The following is a 20,321-nucleotide window of genomic DNA, read 5'->3' as shown; positions in this document are numbered from 1 at the left end:
GTTTGCGAAACTCTAAGTGAATGATATTATCACTAACGTATTGTTATCTAGGTATTATCTTTACATAGGTCTTTAGTGCCTACAAAACTATTTTATGTTTAGTTTATCCTCTCCGTTTTATTCCCATTTTAGCAGAGTGAGGCTGAGATGGACTGATTTAGCCAGACGGACTCAAAATGTCCCTGAGGCAAAATCGGGCCTTTGGTAGGCCTTCCCGACTTTTATCAGCATTTTATTTGCATTTTATTCCTTCTCCAAAAGGTTTCATTGACTCCACCAAACTGCCAAAACACTCACAATTACGGCCTCAAAAAGATTAAGAATCCTCCTTCTGGAAGGAGACTAAAACATCACACGGAGAATTAATAGTTGAGTCAATGAGGAAAAAAAAATAATTGAGTCAAAGAAACGGAGTTCTGGGGGAGCTTTGAAAATAAAAAGTCATGGGGAAGCTAGTTGGTGTAGTAAGTAGAGCACCAGGCCCGAAGTCAGGAGGACCTGAGTTCAAATTTGGCCGCAAACACTTAACACTTCCTAACTGTGTGACCCTGGGCAAATCACTTAATCCCAATGACGTCAGCAAAGGAAAAGTTTATTATTAAAACTACGCATCACAGCGGCCAGGATTATTGTTGGATTAAAATATGAATCAGAGACGTTACCTCATTGTTGCTATGCTTTTGAAAAACCTCACCTCCACATCTCAGACAAGACCCTTCTCAGGGGCATGACTTTCAGAAAAATTATTTCTTGACATGTTCTCTCCTATCTGGAGGGCTAGGAAAGTCACGGAAATATTCTTACCATGAAGGGAACATAAGGGCTTTCCCCCCAGGGCAGTTAACAAAGTCATCCTCAGAAGAATGTACCAGCACATCATTAAACTAGTATTGAGCCATTGAAGTTCTTGAGCAAGAAAAAAGCAGTGTAAAATGCAGTTTCACATATTTCTAGAAAAAAGCTCCATTCCTTACTTAAGTAAATTAGAGGGGTTTTGCTTTTTAAAAGAATACTAGAAATCAGTCAATAAGAAAAACATTCTTTTCTTAGTTCACATACATGTTTTGTGATGTTGATTTACAAGATCGTAGATTTAGAATTGGAAGTTAGCTCAAATAATCTACTCCAACCTTATCTCATTTTTAAAATAAGTTATATTTTTGTTCTCACCCTCACACCTTGGAGGGGAAAAAACAACCTAGAATTCTTGTTATCAGGTAAGTTAAACCAGTGACTCTCTTGGCCAGGTTTTAAAATGTTTCTCATTTTGCCTGTTAATTCATTTCACTGTTGTGAGGTTGATGAAGGTCTAGAATTGGGGTGCCTAAAAGAAATTAGGGTTTAATTGAGGTCTAGTGGCAGGTTCAAGGTATCGGGAGTCAAATAGAGCTTCTCTGCAACCCCTTTGGATTTAGCGCAAGGATACAGAGTTAAATGAGGTCTAGTGGCAGCCTGTAAAGGAATTTACAGACCTGAAAGCCTAGATTAATAAAAGAGGTTTATTATGGGGTTTGGAAGTAAAGTTAAAGTCTAGTTATTAAAATTGAAGGTAGAGATAAGAGGGCACCAGAAACAGTGTTCCAGTGGGCAGAGATCCTTGGCATGCCAGGTATAAGGTTGCCATGTTTGGAACCTCTAAAGAGAGGGCTCCAAGTCTGACTCTTATAATACGGGGCTTTAGCTACAAGCTGAAGGGGGCTTGTGCGTGGAGTTGCAAGTTGGCTCCTGGATGGATTCCAGCCAGGGTTAGAATCTGAATTGAATTCAGTGGGTTTTGGGACTAAGCTGTCCCGTACCCAGATAACAAAGAGAAACTTTGTGCTTGGGATGGAGTCCCCTCACTGAGGCAGAGTCGAAGAAGGGTTCTCCTTTAAATATTTTTCAGAGTTTTAGGGTTTCTTCTTCAAGGTGGTCAATATCCATTATTACTCTGGAATAATGGTTGGTTATTGCATTGATCAGAAAGAGAGTTTTTTTTTTGTTGTTTTTTAAATGTTGATGTTATAGGAAAACTTTTCTGGTTCTGCTTATTTTACTGCATCAGTTTATATAAGTCTTCCTCAATCTCCTTAAAACTATCTCTTTATTTCTTCCAACCCAATGGTATACATGACATTCAAATACCATAATTTATTTTAAAATTTGTTCATTTAAAATAAAGGAAATCATTCTAATAGATAAATTGATCACAATGCTTTGTTAGTGTCAGAGACTGAAATTTTGAACTCAGGATTCTTGAATACATGTAATATTGTGCTTTACATTGATTTGGTTATTTAATTAATTTTAGTTAAAAAACTTAGTCAAAACACTGTTTTAAGCTTTGGGGATAGAAAATGAAAAGTGAAATTTTCTGCCCTCGTGAAACTTACATTCCTTTGAAGGAATACAAAGGATATGTAAAAGAATAAATCCCTTTACTGTAAATTCTCCAAAGTGAAGGACCAATATTAATCAACCAACATTTATTAAGTATTTACTACTTCTTAGGTATTGTGCTAGATAATAGGGGTCTTAACACAAACATGAAACAGTCCCTGGACTACTCAAGAAATTTACATTCTGTAGCTGTATTAATTAAACCCTGTCTCCAACCTCTCCCAAGTATTTCAGATTCTGTTTGTCCAACTTCATAGGTATTTAACATAGATTAATGTTTTACCTTTTGCTCACAAACATTGCAAAACTTAGCAAAAGAAACAGCCAGCTGTTATCAGTGCTTGAAAAAATGTAGGTTATCCAGCACAAATGTTTGGCTTCTCACTACCATGACTGACCTACCTCCCATGGTCTTATACATGTTATCTAAACCACAAAATTCTACTTAAGTGTTACAGTTGATGGGTTTGAAACTGAATAGAGTTCTTTTCAAAGGAACCCACTTTTAATTGCTCAGGTTAATTACTATATATCCAGCACCAGCTCATGGGCAACGCCTGAGGCATACTATCAAAATGGCCTTATGAAAGAGCCAAGTACTTAGGAAAAAGCATCTGGTCTTGTTTCATACCAAAATAATGAGATACAACTCTTCAGTTGCCAACAGGGATCTGGTGACCAAATTGTTTAAGCCTTGATCATCATGGGTATATGTTAAGTATGACATGGGAGCTTTGTAAATCAAAACAGTAAAGAATATTCATTTTGTTAACCATTATCTATTTCCAAGAAAATTAATTTATAAAAGTTAATATGCCATATATTATTAAGAACTTTGGACTACACATAAGAAAGTTCAGAAGTATTTAAATAAAAGTCTAGAGAATTCAGAAAAATTATAACATTCTTGTATCCAAAATTTCTAAAAAGTAATTTGACAAAAATCTGTGTGGCATTTTATAGCTGAGTTCACATATTAACTTCTCTCTCAATAGTCAAAATATGTTGCCTTTTAATACTACATGGAATATATGTGAGTATGTGAATATAGGGATAGGAATATTGAATCAATTTCAAATTTGTGTGAGTAGGCATATACTTGATTGTAGGAACCAGAAAATCCAGATTCTCAAAATACTAGCTAAGAGATTTTGCTTACAAATAGTACAAAATAAAATAATCCCTACCACAGGGGGAGAAAAAAAAGCAGTAAATGGACTAGGTGTTCTTGGTTAAAATATTAATGATGTCAAAAACTGAAAATGCATAATAACTGTCATAAATATTCATCCTACTGCTTAAACCATTTTCTAATATTGGATATTTCAACTGTCCCTTAATGACTGGTATAACTTTGGGCAGATCCCCATTTTGGGCTCAGTATCCTCATCTATAAAATAAAGGATTGCATTGGATGAGCCTTCCAACTATGGAATCCTTTGAACCTGTAGGTTCCCAGCAGTGCCTATAAATAGATATAGTATACAAATTATTTCATTCAGTGCTTGCTTATACATACATATTAAATGCTTTTAAAATGTGATATCACTATTGCATCTGAATAAAAAAGTTATCTATTCTTAAGAAAATCAGAATCAAGCAAATAAATAGATTTGTATTAGAATACTTTGTTATTTTAAGATTTAGAAACATCAACATAGATAAACCTTAAGCTTATTAGTTTATTATTATTTCTTTTAGATAAGAATGTTAATTGCCCTTTCAGAGGAGAAATGCTATTGTTAGGAAGAGGACCAATAACATCACTTGCTCCTGCATTGAATTTAAATGAGTCAGAGTTTGACAGAGTCCTCAGTCAGCTTCACTCTTTCTTCCAAAATCAGTGGAATCCAATGGCAAGACAAGTGGCAAGGGCCCAGGATGTAGTCTATGACTCTGACATTCTCAATGCGCTCCACAGCACCTGCTTCGCCACACCCCTTCATTGGCTTGTTCTTATCTGCCCATTCTCCAGGGGGAAGTCCTTTCAAAGAGTAGACACCCTTCTTAATTCACTAGTAGATTCCAGGTCCATGGATTAGCCCATCTGCTCAGCTGATTAACAAGTGGACAAAAGGTGCATGAGCAGCCCTGATAAGGGCTGGCTAGGCCTCCAATCAAGGGTGCTGAACACTCCATACATCCTGGGGAGAAATGGAGTAAAGGTGCTTATTATGCTAATGATCCAAATCACTGGGCTTCTCAGGGCCTTAGTGTCCTCATCTGGAAAATGTTTATTTGTGAAGCTAGGTGATTTAATGGGTAGAGAACCAGGTCTGGAGTCAAAGACTCATTTTCCTGAGTTCAAAGCTGGTTTCATACTTACTGAGTGACGCTAGTCAAGTTCACCTCAGTTCCTCATCTATAAAAGGAGCTGCAGAAGGAAATAGCTAACCATCCTTGTTGAGAAAAACCCAAATGGGGTCAGGAGAGAATAAGACACAATGAATGATATAACTAGAAATTTTCTTACTCTTCCTATTTCATAGGATTGTTGGGAGGAAATTGCCTTGTAAATATTAAGGTGCTATATAAAATGTAAGTTGTAAGTATGAAAATTTGCAAGTGTGAAATGCATAATGAACATAAAATGGATTTAAGATAAAATGCAAATTACTACAGTGAAACATAACCTAAGTTTCCCTTATGTTACAAAATATAAGTAGTCCTCATTTTATATGAGGTACTCTTAAAAATTTGTAAAAATTATTTTTAAATGAGTGAAACTTTTAAATGCATTGAGAGAATGTACTATTTAAAATACTATGATGTATCCTATTTTTTTAAAAAGGGAACAAATATATCCTTTACACTGCTAGATTAATTTTTCCCGGAAAATATAGATTTTCTTGCTCAAAAAACAGGATAAAATAAAGCTTCATTTTCTCAGTCTGGTATGAAATATTCTCCATGCTCTGGCCCTAATTTACCATTCCAATTTTACCTCACTATTCCCTCACTTTATCTCACCTTCTGTCCCAAACCATCAAGGACAGTCCTCATTGACCCTAAATGCCACATACTCAATCTTGATTCCAAGCTTTTGTTCATTTTTTTTCCATTTGACTTAGAATACCTTACCCTCTCTTCTAAGCATCCAAGCTTACTAATTATTGCCTCATGAAAGTTCTATTTCTTTCAAAAGTATTTTTCCTACTATAATAGATGTCTATCTTTTTTTAAATTATGGCACTGATTAACTCCATACTTTCATTTCAGCACTTAATTATATGTTTGTTTTGTTTCAATATTTAACTCTTCACAGGAATGTAAATTCATAATGAAAAAGTATCTTGACATACTCATTTATAGCATTCCCTTTGTGTTTAATGCAGTATTATGTACACAGTAAGTACTCAATAAACAACTAAATATATGAAACATGGATCTTTCCATGTTACATTTGAATAAATGTTTATACCTTTATATAAGGTACCCTATGGCTCATTTCAATATGAACAAAATCATAAAAATAAATGCTAAAATTTCAGAGTGAACTCAGGATGTTTTTATGTGTTGATTTTACAATAATAGCATTTTTAAATTCCATCATATTACTGGCCTATAACCTCTTTTTTCTCCATTATCATTATATTCCATTGTTTTATCACATTGTATAGTGGATTTTCAAAGATTTTGACAACAAATAAGTACTTTGTACATATGTATTGTGTGTCATTCATTGTACTAAACTCTAAACTGTGAAGGCAAAATTAAAACTTCCACACTTTGAAGGAAGTAGATTCTCTCAGATGATGCAGTACATACACATAGATAACAAAATATGTTTGTACTTATGTATCAAATGTGAATATAAAGTGTATTTATACATATATGTGTGTATGTATTTTTAATGGTAAATGTGTGTATGTATTTTTAACAGTAGCTGAGGGGATTAGAAAATGCTTCAAAGAGGAGATACTTGAATTGAGCTTGAAAGGGATAAGAAGCAGAATTGTATTTCAATCATGACAGTCTATCCTGTTAAAAAGTTTAGTAGTATTCCAAGAGGAAAATATGTAATAATCCAGGAAAGTTGAATTGGAATCAAATTGTGAAGAACTTAAAGTGCCAATAAGAATTAAGGATCTATTCTGTAGTTACTATGATAATGGGGATTCAAATCCAAAAGACCATTCCTGCCCTCAAAAAGCTTAAATTCTATTCTACTAATTTCAAGCAAATATAAGTGATAGTCTTATGTGATTTAGTGGACCTATGAGTGGAAAGAAATAGGCCCCCCTAGAGGGGATGATATTTGGCAGCCAATTTGAGTTAAGAAATGAAGAGTAAAGAAAGACTAAGGCTTCAAACCTGGGTTATTGAACAGATGATAGAACTCTACAAAACAAAGGAATTAGGAAGAAGAGTGGGTTTGAAGATAAACTTAGATACAACCTAAACTCTAACACATCTCATAAAGTTTTGAGTATGTGCTTAAAATGGACAGTGGTTATGAGGTAGGTGGGAAACTGTTCCCTTTACTAAAGCTGTATTCCCTTTAAGATGATCACTCTGAAACTGTTCCCTTTATTGAAACTGTGTTTCCTCTAAGATTATCACTCTGAAACTATTTCCTTTTAATCTGTGATCCCTTTTGGAGTCTCAGCCCCTCCTGGGGAAGGCATATACCCCCAGATAAGTTATCTTTTGGGGATGCTAGACCCTTTGATTCAACTAGAAATCCAGGTCTAAAAGCATCCCTTTGAAGTGTTAATTCCAATAGGAGATGTAGGCTGGATACTGATAAGCATCTAAATCTGGGAACCTGAGTCCTGAAGTCTCAAGACTCCTTTTAAAGGGCAGTTTCTGGACTCACTCTTTGCAGAAGGACTAAAGTAGCTTGCTCAGCTGCTAGGACCCTCTGCCCACTGAGAAAGCATTCTCTTCTCAGTGCCAGAATCCATTTCTCTGATTAGGACTTCCCTGATAGAAGTCAGTCTCTTAGCAAACTGGTTTCTATCTAACAATAAACTTTCATTTTTGCAATTGCAATTAATAGTTTAGGGTAAGTGAATTCTTTCAGTTAAACCTTCAGTGGACAACTCTCAACAACTCTCTTAATGCCACTAACCTCATCACCATTGGGAATTGAGGAGACACAAACCTCATCAGTTGCATTAACGGAGGGCTTGCCATAGAAATAATGAGCTTTTGAAATAGTAATAGGGTAACTAAGGAGATTACCTTGCTTACTTGATGGATAGGAAAGACATAGGCAAAGCAAAAGAGAAAATATGAATCAAAGTATGGATATTAGGGAAATACAAAGGAAGTGGAAGATAATTGATGGAGCAAAAGGAATAATAGTACTCAGACAGGTACTCTTAGATTTGTGTTTGCTAAGCACTAGGGATATAAGGAAAGGGGAAAAACAAAGGCCCTGCTCTCAATAAGTTTACATTCTAATGTAAGCAATAAGATAGAAGGGCAGACTAGGTGGCAATTGGTTAGAATGCTGGGCCTGGAGCCAGGAAGACTTACCTTCCTGAGTTAAAATATGGCCTCAGACATTTACAAGCTATGTGACCCTGAACAAGTCACAACCCTGTTTGCCTCACTTGTAAAAAGAGCTGCAGAAGGAAGTGGTAAACCACACTAATATCTTTACCAAGAACATCTCCAATAAGGTCACAAAGAGTCAGACATGACTGAAAAAGAAATTATGTATTTACAGAAAAAAATATATATATGTATGTATATATATATATATATATATATATATATATATGTATATATATAGCCAGAGGGAAAGTCACTAGCAGAGAAGATAGAAAGGTATAGAAGGTAAGATGTGAGCTTTTCTTGAAAGAAGCCAGGGTGACTAAGACAAGGCAAAAGGGCAGAACATTCTAAGCATAGAGACATCTAGTACAGAAACAGAAGAGATAACGTCCTATTGCAAGGAACATTAAATATCCCCTGTTAGATGGATTATAGAATGCACAGAGGATAATAAAGTATATAAGAAGGATAGAAAGGTTAGGAAAAAGTCAGTCTATCAAGAGATTTAAATCCCAAAGAGTTTAAAGTAAGTGTCTGAGGGAACCCTTATGCTCAATGAGTAGGGAAAGATGACTTGGACAAACCTATGAATAAAAAAAAAATCAAATTGTCAACTGAATGTATAATGGATTTTAGTAAGGAAAAACTTAAGATTAGTTAGAAAAGTTATTGTAGTAGGGTAAGAGATGATGAAAATAGTTTTTAAATAGCCAGATAATAAGTTAGAAAATGCTATGTGTCTTCGAAAGTTTGCTCTGAAACTTTTACATTATTGTACTACTGTGGAAAAATCATTTCTGCACTTGTTACTCTTTTTTAAAGACCTTATGTTGTAAAAAACCTGTCTCAAAGAAGACTAGACTGGCTTTTTGCTAACCCAGACATATTTAGCCCTGAGTGCCAATAGTGGATGCAAAAAATGCATAAAATTGCCACTGGCATAGGAAAACACTGGAGGAAGGATGAGGAGAGAGGCGAGTAGGGAAATGAAAGGGACATAAACTAGCGTAGAAATGGAATAGGAATTATAAGAGAAATCAAAAGATTGTATGTGGTGAACAGTGGCATGTCATTGTAAACCAGCACATGAGGCCTTTTGCAAAAATTTATATTCCCAGTTGTAAGGAACAATTAAATGTAGGAAGAAACCTTACTCTTTCTCCAGGTTTCCCTGCAATGTCACTGTCTGCCTGATTTGTGAGTGATACTGAGAGAGCTGAGTCAGCCAAGGAAGGAATATTTACTGGACTGGCCTCAATTATAGACTAATTTGAGTGACCTCTCTGTCACCTGATTTCACAAAATGAAATTTTGCAAAGCAGAAGTCCAAGCAAAATGAGCCTTACTGCAGGAGAAATGTCCAGCAGTAGACACTCCTAAATCCTAACTCATGACAGCTATTTGCCCCTTTGCCACTCAAATATTTCACAGAATCTCAGCGTTTTCAGTATCTCAAAGATCATCTAGTTGAAATCCTATTAACAATAATCTCTCCTTCAAAATGTCCAGTGTACTTTGAGCCTTTTTTGTTCCCAGTATTTACAACAATTTTGTAGGTTGCCAGTCTATATACTAATCATTCTGTCTCTTGATTAGGTGATCTCTATGTCACCTTCTCTCTTTGAAACTAGGTTTCTCAATCTTTCTTTTCCACCTTCTCTTCTACAACTTCAGACTTTAATACATCTGTTAAAAATTCTGTCAGACGACCGAAGGAAAGAAAATGGACAAAAGAGTGGCGATGGATATCACAGCAGTTTCACACCATTTTTGCGAAGTCTCAGATTTGGTAATCAAGTAATGATAAACATCAAATATTTATTAAACATATACATGTATAGACTTCAAAACAAAAATTTTAAAAGTCCCTGCCCGCAACGAGCTTCGAGTCTACTTAAAGTAGATATCCACCCACGGAGTCCACTGGACTTCGGGCACGAAGACTCCAAGCCATTAGTCTCCACTTCCTCAAGAAAACTTAAGTTGTCCTAGTAAGGGCACCGTACAGGTGAGCCTCAGCATCTTTTCGTGGGCCAAAAGGTGCTCATGTAAATTACCAGGGAGCTGTTCCCCGGCTGGCCAAGTTTTTCCTTAGATCTGTAACCAGACCCCGTAGTCCATAGAGAACGAAAGGCGCAGCATCCCCCCAAGTCCTACCGCTCCACCATTAGCGCGGCTGGACTGGGGGTGTGCCCCCGAGGTGTGAGGAGCAGTGGCCCCCAGCAGCTGCAGCAGCCCGATTCCCGAGGGGGGAGGAGACAGAGCTGGGGGCGTCAGCTCCGCTCCTCCCCCCGGCGTGTGAGAGGCGCTGGCCACCGGCCGCTGAGCCCCCTAGTCCAGACACGTGGGGCTAGAGTCCGGGTCGCCTTCCCAGCTGTCACTCACGCTTCCAGTCTGCTCTCTCCCGCCCGCTCCGTTACTCCTCTTCCTCCTCCTCTTCCTCTCCTCCTCTTCCCCGCAGGGGTGTGCGGCCACCATGGCGTCCAGCGAGGACGAAGGCGGCAACGGGGGCTCCTCCGAGGCGGGCGAGGAGAAAGAGACGGTCAAGAAGAGGAGACTGGGTTTCCTGGCCACTGCCTGGCTCACGTTCTACAACATCGCCATGACCGCCGGGTAAGTAAGTGGTGGCCGCCGGACAGACATCCTCCGCGCGCTCTCCCGGGACAGCTCCCCTCAGCCCTTGCTGGAGCCTGGGGGAGGGCGGTGGTGAGGTCGAGTCCGGTGAGACTCCGGCGCTGGGCCGCCCGGGGTGAGCTGGGGGGGAAGGGGCTGAATGGGGCGGGGACGGGGGAGGAATGGTGGCCCCTCTTCTGGCAGCTGCCCTCGCGGGCCAGAGGGAGCAACTGGGGTGAGAGCCCGCTGCGGCTGGGGAGCCGGCTGGGGAGGCAGCTGGGGCCGGGGGGAGGGGGCACACACTGGAGGGGAGCACTTAAGCCGAGAGGAGCCGGGAGCCGGAGGGAACCGCCGACCGGTTGAATGAAAGCGAGGAGGGGGGCACAAGGTCCCTGACTCGCGGGGCATTGCCTAATACGGTGCCGGGCGCTGGAGGCGCGGCGCGTCAGTGCGCTCTGCCCGGCAGGCTGGCGGACCGGGAGGTTAAGTATAGACTGAGTTAGGAATGCGGGGGACGACCTAGGGGGACGGGGGAGAGAGCCACACGCTCTCTCACTCACACTCGCCCCCACCCCCCCACGCACCGGCCGACGGCTGCTTCTCAAGGCTCAATTTACTGCTGCCGCTGTTGAAGAAATGCTGCAGCCTCTGGCCGCTCCCCGGTCACCTCCAGATCCTCCTTCCCACGTTTGGCTCTCAAGCCGGTCTGATCCATTCTCGTTCTAGCAACCAGAAGAAAGGATTTATTATCCAGTGCACAAAACCTGGAAATGGCAACAGTCAATGAAGACCTGACAAGTGTCAGACAGAATTATCCTTCCAATCCCAAACTTTTTATTCAAGCATAATTACTTAGAACCGGTGGGGTTTTGAGCATTTCATTAATCTAGCGTTGTGATGACTCCCTTCATAACCAATATATCCACTTCTATTTCTGGCGTTAATTAGGTCTTATTATATGTTTATATACTAGGGCTCCTTCACAGAATTTTAAATTCTCCCCTGCTAAAGAACTTTCTCTATGACTGTTAGGGAAATACCATCCCATTGCCAAAGCACATTGCCTTTTTGTCTTGTTTTATTATTGTCAATCACCATCTCCTATCCTGGTATAGTTTACAATGTAACAAAACAAATAAAAGGAACCGTTCTCCAGCAATTAATTGCTAAATTGAATGCTTTCTCCTTGAATAACAGGATTTTAGAGGAAGTAGACATTAATGTGCACTAAAAGATTGGGGAGGGGGTGGAAATAGGACTTAAGTTGTATGGGATGACATTCAGTAGCTCAAAAGTTGAAATGAGCATCGTATGTATTAGGGGGCAGTGAGAAAAACAGCTTGCCTAAACTGGATAGCGGATGTCACAAAATAGTGGGAAATAAGTTGGAATGGGTTGGGGTTGGGAGATTTTGTTCCAGAATGGCTTGAAGGTCAGGAAAAAGAATTTGGATTTACTGTGGTAGGCCATAGGATTCTCTGTTCTTCAGCAGAAGTAAAGCTGTATTTTAGAAAGATTAGTGGTATTAAGAGAGCAAGGGGACAAAATAGGAAAACAGCTGAGAGATTGGTGCAATTTGTGTCAAGTGATTAGAGCCTGGATTGGGGCGTTAGCAGTGGTAAGTGAGAAGAATGACATCAGAGAGGTGTTTTTAAAGGGAGAAATAAAATGAGACTTGTTGACAGGTTGATTATTTTGAAAGAAGAAAAGGAAACATTTTTAAATGTAGGATTCTTATGAGAGTAGACTATACAGATAGTGCTACCATTGACACAAGTGGCATGAATAGGAGTTCAATTTTGCACATAAAATCAAATTACCTTAGGAAAAATTGATTTTAAAAATCTAAGTTATATAGGGGGGCCCCAAAGTCTTAATGTAGTTTTTGTTTTGTTTTGTTTTGTTTTGTTTTCTTGAGGCTGGGGTTAAGTGACTTGCCCAGGGTCACAGATCTAGGAAGTCTTAAGTGTCTGAGATCATATTTGAATTCGGGTCCTCCTGAATTCAGGGCTGGTGCTCTATCCACTGCGCCACCTAGCTGCCCCCAGTCTTAATGTAGTTTTAATTTTTAAGGCAAAGTCAAAAAACTTTTGACCTATTTAAAAAAAAAAAAAAAGCTCCTTCACCTGAAAGTAAGGAAAGTGAGACCCAAAGTGCTTGAGTAACTTAAGGGAGAGAATTTGGAACTCAGAGTTTTAAAAACAAATGTTAAAAAAAATTGTTTTTACTCCTAACTGGGGAAATACAAAATACTTAAAAAAAAAAATAACTTGTGCAAAGTTATGACAATAGTTAGAGGCTGAGTAGTACTCAAAACTACTGCCTCCTAATCTAGTGTTCTTTCTACTATGCAAGTATTGAATTCAAGCTGATAGAAGAATGTTATAGTGACAGTGTCATATAGGCACTCAAGAATGTTTAAAATTACATTGCACGATAGTGTCATAGAATGTTAAGACCAGAAAAAATTTAAGGTCAATATTTGGAATAGCAAATCCAAACCATTATTCTAGAAATCTTTTTCAAATTGTTGAAACAGTTTAAGTAGGCAATATATGAGTTTTTAAAAATATAGACTTATAGAACTATACCTTCAGACCACCTCAGAGAACATCTAGTTTAATCTTCTAATTCTTTTGGAGACTTGGAGTCAGAAATCTGAGTTCCCAGGGCTGACACTTAGCTATGTGACTGTGGGGAATTACAATGGGAAAATGTACTAGCAAAGGACCTGGATTGGAACGCTGGTTACCTTTGTAACCTTGGATAATTACAACCTCTCTAGGTCTTAGTTTCTTCATTTTTAATTGAGAAAATTTGAACTATTGATCCCTTTCAGATCTAAAGCTCCCTTCCTGGGATCTTAGAAATGAAGTAGTCCAACATTCTCATTTTCTTTTTTTTTTTTTTTTTTTTTTTTGAGGCTGGGGTTAAGTGACTTGCCCAGGGTCACACAGCTAGGAAGTGTTAAGTGTCTGAGACCAGATTTGAACTAGGGTTCTCCTGAATTCAAGGCTGATGCTCTATCCACTGCACCACCTAGCTGCCCCCCTCATTTTCCAAATAAGGAAACTGAGGCCTTAGGAGGTGATGTAATCTATCCAGTGTACGGCTAGTAAATAACATATTTCTGATGTCAAATCTGCTGCTCTATATACAAAGTAGTGCCTTCAGATGATTAAAAGTCTAACACAGGTGATAGAACCATAAAAGCAGGTAAGGGAATGTAGGTAGAGAGAAAATAAATGGAAAGTAAAGAAAATAAAGGACTTTGGCAAAAGAACCATAAAGTACAATATCATTTTTTTTTAAAAGGAGAGTTTGAAGACACAGATGACCATTGATATAAAAGAGGTAGAAAAGAAAGAAGAAGAAAAAAACATTGGATCTGGCAAGATGTAGAATTAATTTAACTTTTGAGAAAGTTTTCAGTAAAGTAGTAGTAGAAATCCAATTGTAGGAGGGTGAAAGGAATGTATAAAGAGAGGAACACACACACACACACACACACACACACACACACATATATATATACACATATGCATATATAACACATACATACATACATATATGTATATATAGTATCTATTATATGCCAGGTAATGTGTTAAGTTCTTTACAAATGCTGTCTCATTCAATCCTCATAAAAATCCTTCCAGGTAGTTATTATTATCCTCATTTTGAAGTTGAAGAACTAAGGCAGACAGGCTAAATGACTTGCCAGGATCACACAACCTAATAAGTATCTGAATCGAAATTTGAACTCTTTTTGACTCCCATCTGTAGTCTAGTGCTATATTCACTGCATCACCTAGAAACAATAGGAGTATTCCATCTGGAGGTAGAAAGGACTTGAAAAGGTCATCTAGTCCAACCCCTTCATTTTATAGATGAGGAAAAATGAAGCCCCTTGAGAAATTAAATGAGTAGCTTAAAGACACACAGTGGGAATGGAATTCAGGGTCTTGCACTGCAAATCAAGCATGATTTCAACTTTAACACAGAAGTCATTTCCAGAGTATTCTGCTGACTCTCTGGCCTTCTTCCTTCTCCCATCACCAACTTGGAAAACTTCCCCTAGAACATGGGCTTTGATAAGAGAGCTTTAACCTTATCTTTCCTAGAACTGGGACAGCACAACCACTTCCTGGCCATTTTAAAATCAGGCCACTACACACATATCTTAACCTCTTCCTTTCCAACTCTACATCTTTGTTATATGTTGTCTTTCCCCCCCAGGTAGAACATTAGCTCCTTAAAGGCAGAGATTGCTTTGCTTATTTGTTCTTGCATCCCCAGCACTTGATACAGTGCCTGACACATAGGAAGAGCTCCAGAAATGCATTTTAATCCACTCATTCATGCAATCATTGCATTAGATTTCAGGCTCTAGGGAAGTGATGACAAAAGGAAGATCTTAAATGGATCTTGACATCCAGGATGATGGGTTGAATCTAGACAGATAAAACCTAAAAAAGAAAAAATAACATTCTGTACGGGTATCTCATTGTTATGCAAGGTTCCCTAGATTCTCAAAGGCTGTGACAGTAGAACCAAAGTTCTCGAAATTTCTATCACACTTGAAAAACTCTCCTTTTAGATTGGTAGGTATTATTAAAGCTTGTGCTAAGCTAGCCTAGCTTTTACTCATTCAACTCACTTTCACATCACAGTAATACAATAGAAAGAATTTGGATAGAGGATTCTCATTATTATTTATTATTAATTATTAGTCATCCCTATATGCGCATGAATACTTGAAGGATTTGATTTTTTCTTTCCAACCAAGAGAACTGATTTCCCATGAGAAAACTCTTTTCCCAATGTAGATCACAATCTATTTATATCTTAGTAGAGAATTCCTAGAAGAAGTTAGCTAAGGTTAAATGACTTTTCTCATCTAAGAAGTTACTAAACCCAACATTATCCACTATAGTAGACTGCTTCTTACCTTTTGCTTTACTTAATTGATGACAAAAAAGATGAAATTTGAAATTAAAACTTGGATTGATAAGCATGACATTTAGAAATGAACTTAAGAACTCTGATTGATCAATATAATGGCCACAATATTAGTGAGCATATAGGAAAGAGAATTGATGGATTCAGTGCAGAATGAGACACCGTTCCTAGATGTGGCAAAACAGGATTTTATTTTGCTCTATCATGTTTATTTGTTACAAGAGGTTTGTTTATCTTGTTTCTCTCTTGATCACCATTAAGAGGGGGAAGTGGAAGAATAGAAAATTGTTTTTTTTGTTCATTGAAAGACATTCCATTTGAAAAATAAAATCTCCCTATGAAAAATATAACCACCAAGAAACTTGTTTCCTGTTTGTCTGCTTCAGGATAGGATATTTCCTATGCTGCTTGGAAATCTTTGAGAGTTATGATATGTGAGTACAGTACCTTGGAGAGATTATGGGGAATGCATAGACATTTTATATCTGGTTCTAATCTTTTAAGCACCTATTTGTGAGGAACCTTTTTGGCGTGGTTGTGTATGGTTGTGTAACTGGGATTGAGAGAGAGAAGAATCTTTCAAAAGGCCTGATTCAGCTTCAAACTCCTCTTTGTTTCATTAACTCAAATATCAATCTGGTAAAAGACCATGCTGGAAGGGAAGAATCCTTATAGCCTTCTCCCCTTACAGGTTTTTTTGTCCTTGGTCTGTGCCCTCTGCTTTTGTTTTTTGTTTTTTTGGGCAGGAGATTGGAGTCTAATCTTATATTTTCAAAAAAATCAGGATAACATTACTCTAGTGCTGAGATGCTGAGGTTCCCTATAAAACTTTCTAGACGTGTAAGGATGAAGACTATTCCCTTTATTTAGAACAGAAAAGAACAAATATAGCTCCCTATAGCTTGGTTGCTCACTAGATGAGGTGAGTGAAAGAATCAGTGAGAGAAGGGAATGGGGAGTTGAAGTGGCACTAAAAGCCTTTTTGAAACTGCTCCCTTTCCTTCTAGCTACACAGTCATTCAAACAACCTTCTCACTACCCCTTGGGAAAATGAGCAGAACTAAGTGCATTATGTTTAACCTCTACAAAGACTGTCTGGGAAGGGAGGGTCAGGGTAAGAGAGGGAGGACAACTTAGAACACAAGGTTTTTCAAAGATAAATGTTGATAACTATCTTTGAATGTGTTTGGAAAAATAAAATATTGATAATAAAAATAATAAAAAGAACTAAGTGCAAAATGTTAATCAATGTTCCATTCTCTCCAATCCACTGCCCTTATACATCATCCTAATTCTCCCCCCCCATGGGGAAATTTCATTAGCCAACAAATGTGATGAGGTTTGTGTGGGCACCAGACCCTAGTCAATTGGAGAAATGTTTTCTACATTTTGTGCAGCCTTGTGATAGTGGAAAGGGGATTTGTTTTCTCTTAAATTCATTTTCCATCCTTATGCTGCTTTTTTTTCTCTGAGTGATCTTATTTTTAATCTTTATTCCTTTGTCTCTATACTCCATTCTTTTATTTTATATGTCTAATATATAAAGTAGGAAAAACATATGTGTATGTTTTCCTCCTATTTTATATATTATATGTAATAAGATATATATACATATATACTTTGTTTTGCTCTATCATGTTTATTTGTTACAAGAGGTTTTTTTTTCTTGTTTCTCTCCTGATCACCATGAAGAAGGGAAAGTGGGAAAAATAGAAAATTTATTTTTTTGTTCATTGAAAGAGATACTATTTGAAAAATAAAATCTTATGAAAAATATAATATGTATTTATGCTTTTCCCTATGTTTCCTTATTTTTTCTACTTTCTCTCCCTCCCCCCCACCTTGTTTCTTCTTATATAAGCATAGGATCTAAAAACTGGATGAGGTCATCAGCATCTTCTAGAGCACACACTTTGTGTTCTTTTTTCTACCTATTCCTCATGATTAATGGCCAACTATTATCTTCTGCAACTATCATATGCCTGTTTCCTTTTTGCTAAGCTTTCTAACTTGCTATTTATAATCTGCTGGCATTGGGCATTAAAACAAAGTTTTAAAATTTAGAATATGTAGAGTAAAAAAAAAAACATTAATGGATTCTTATAGAGATATTGAGTGATACAACCTGAACCTAAAAAGCAAAATGAAAATGCAGTCTTCCTATACATTGTCTTTCCTTATAGTCCAGCTATGGGAGTCCCCGCTACCCTACCTCAGTTACTTTGTATTTACTTATTTGTATTTGTGGTTTTTTTGAAGAGACTATAAGCTCCTTGAGGTCAGGGACTATTACCCTTTTATTTATTTATTTATTTTTGTCTTTGTATCCCTTGTTATTGTTGTTCAATTGTGTCAGACTTTTTGTGACCTCATTGTGATATTCTGGGCAAAGATACTTTTAGCATTTGCCATTTCCTGGAGGAAATCTTAAGGTTAGATTTGAATTTAGGAAGATGGCTCTGACTCCAGACTTGGCACTTCATGTATATATCACCTAGCTGCTCCACTGTGGGATACACCAAATAATATATGATTCTAGTTATCAAAAATCTCATTATTTTTAATTTTTTAAGAAAAAATTCCAAGCTTAATAAATAAAATGTGCATTTCCATGTACATCTATGGAACAGAAAGTTAGGTTTCTCCATGAAAACGAGGATCCAACATGTACAGCATGCATTTTTTTTAAATAAATTCAACATGTAACTTTTAAATATGTCCTGCTCTGTTGTTCTTTCTTTGGCCTTCTTTTGGTTCTCTTCTATGCTATTTTTAAAAAGCTGCTTTTGTGATGTTTTTTTTCTTTCTTTTTTCCTCAGTTAACACATCCCTAGTCCTGTCTTCCTCCCACCACCTTCCAATTGAAAAAAAAAAAAAAGAAAAGGAAAAAAAATATGCATTCTGTGCCTGTCTAAATAAATGGACACAGCTTGCAGACCTTATGCATAGATGTTATTTGAAATATGGCTAACCATTGTAGGTAAGCTGAAAGACTGGGTGATTTCTCCTTCTAGGTAGTCCTAGAACTGAAGCTGAACATTTTCTCCTTCAGTCTCTCTCTGTCTCTGTCTCTCTACTTGCCCAGGATCACACAGCTAGGAAGTGTTAAGTGTCTGAGATCAAATTTGAACTCAGGTCCTCCCTACTTCAGGGCTAGTACTCTATCCACTACACCAACTAACTGTCCCCACCTTTAGTCTCTTAAGAGAAATATTGGGCTAGAAAAATATTCCTCTCTCAATCATCAACTCTGTCTACTTTTGGAGTATTAAGAGTTCAGCTTAAAAGGGTCTGTCCTTGATGGTTCTTAAGATCTAGGCTAACTAGGTTATCCAAAAGGAAACAATAAATAGAAGTCAGAAAAACTATAAATTCTAATAGATCAGAGAAGATATGATAATAAGGGAATTTTTCAGCCCAGAGAAATAAAATACCTCAGTTTAGCCATGATTTCACCAGTAGGTATTCTCTCTCATCAATTTTTTTGATGGCAATAGCTGGAAGCTGAGCGACAGGATGGGCACATTGGCTATTCAGAAGTTTAGGCTTGTTTCATCCACTGTTCCTAATCAAAATCCTACTCTTAAGAGCCTTCCAGCAATCTCCTTTACTGGGGTAATTGGCAACACCTAGATAGCATTTTTCTGGGACAATCAAAAGTCTTTCCACATGCATAGCACAGATAATGGAGCTGTCCCTCTCACCTGGGGCAGGGAAATTACATAACAGATATGCATAGTCAAGCACAGCAAATAACCTTAAAGACCTGTCTGGAAATGTCTATCTCATTCTGTACCTTTAGTCCATTATCTGTCTTTCAGGGAAATTGAGAGCTTCTATTTAAAGGATGAAATTTTGTACTGATTTGAGTGCAGATATGGTCCATCCTCCGGACAGAAAAAGGCAGGAAAAGCAAGAACAAGAGCTTTCAAGTTATCTCTGATGGAGATCTTACAATGTGAGATAAGGTCATTTGTCTGTTTAGACTCAGAAGCTTTAGATGTGACTTCATAAATAACTGCTTTGAATTAATGCCTGAGAGGTGGGGTGAATTTCTACACAAACATTATAGGCTGCCAGATATGAAAGATTAATTGTGAAGCACCATTACTCTCAAGCAATAAGGGAGGGAAAAGAGAGAAGATGCAAGTAGTGTTTGATTTTTTATCTGTTAGACATCAGATTTCTTAGTAAAGAAGACAGAAAGAAGATAATATTTTTTTCCTCACTGTTGTGGGGCTGCGGCTTTGGATATTTATGACAATTTACTGCTCACTGGCCCAATCCTTTTATTTTCTTTCTTTATGTTGACATTTTTTTTTTTTTGTTTTGACAGAAATATCCAGGAAATACCCTAACTACTACCACCATAAAGTTCAGGCCCAAACAAATAAAACCATATGACAGTATGTGACCCCCTACTACTTTTGTAGTTCATCTTTTAATAGCATGAAGTGTGTTTTAACTGTTGAGGTAACAGCATCTCCCAGTGTTTCTTACTAGAAATTTTCTACCTTTAATTGTCTTTATTTACATTGTGATAAACACAATGTATTTAATTTTTCCTTCCCAGTTTCTTCTTGTAATACTTATATGGGTTTTCCCATTTTCTCTGAATTCATATTCATCAGTCCTTTGAAGATATTATATTCATATGTCATAATTTGCTTAACTGCCTCCACCCAATATCTGCACATAGAGACTTAGGGAGAGAAGCAACATGGCCAAAGAAGATTTTTAAAAGAAAACAAATGAAGAAATCGCACCTTATACCCCCAAAAAAGAGAATCCAACATTAATGGCTATGTTGCAGGATAAGATGGAGTACTGCATTTTAATACATGGAGGACCACTGAGTTATC

The 20,321-nt window shown here is 37.5% G+C and overlaps 1 protein-coding gene across 1 annotated transcript in view; it reads left to right on the top strand.

Annotated features, from left to right (window-relative positions):
- The first annotated feature begins 10,075 nt into the window (after positions 1–10,075).
- HACD1 (3-hydroxyacyl-CoA dehydratase 1) overlaps positions 10,076–20,321 on the top strand; it is a 31,420-nt gene continuing 21,174 nt past the window's right edge. The window contains exon 1 of the mRNA XM_074266725.1: positions 10,076–10,497. Within this exon, the coding sequence (XP_074122826.1) occupies positions 10,361–10,497 (137 nt within the window). The 5' untranslated portion in view covers positions 10,076–10,360. The remainder of the gene's footprint in view (positions 10,498–20,321) is intronic.

Source organism: Sminthopsis crassicaudata, chromosome 5 (assembly GCF_048593235.1).
Source record: "Sminthopsis crassicaudata isolate SCR6 chromosome 5, ASM4859323v1, whole genome shotgun sequence".
Taxonomy (NCBI): domain Eukaryota; kingdom Metazoa; phylum Chordata; class Mammalia; order Dasyuromorphia; family Dasyuridae; genus Sminthopsis; species Sminthopsis crassicaudata.
Note: the sequence above shows the minus strand (reverse complement) of the source record. Positions and strands in the feature narration are given on the sequence as shown.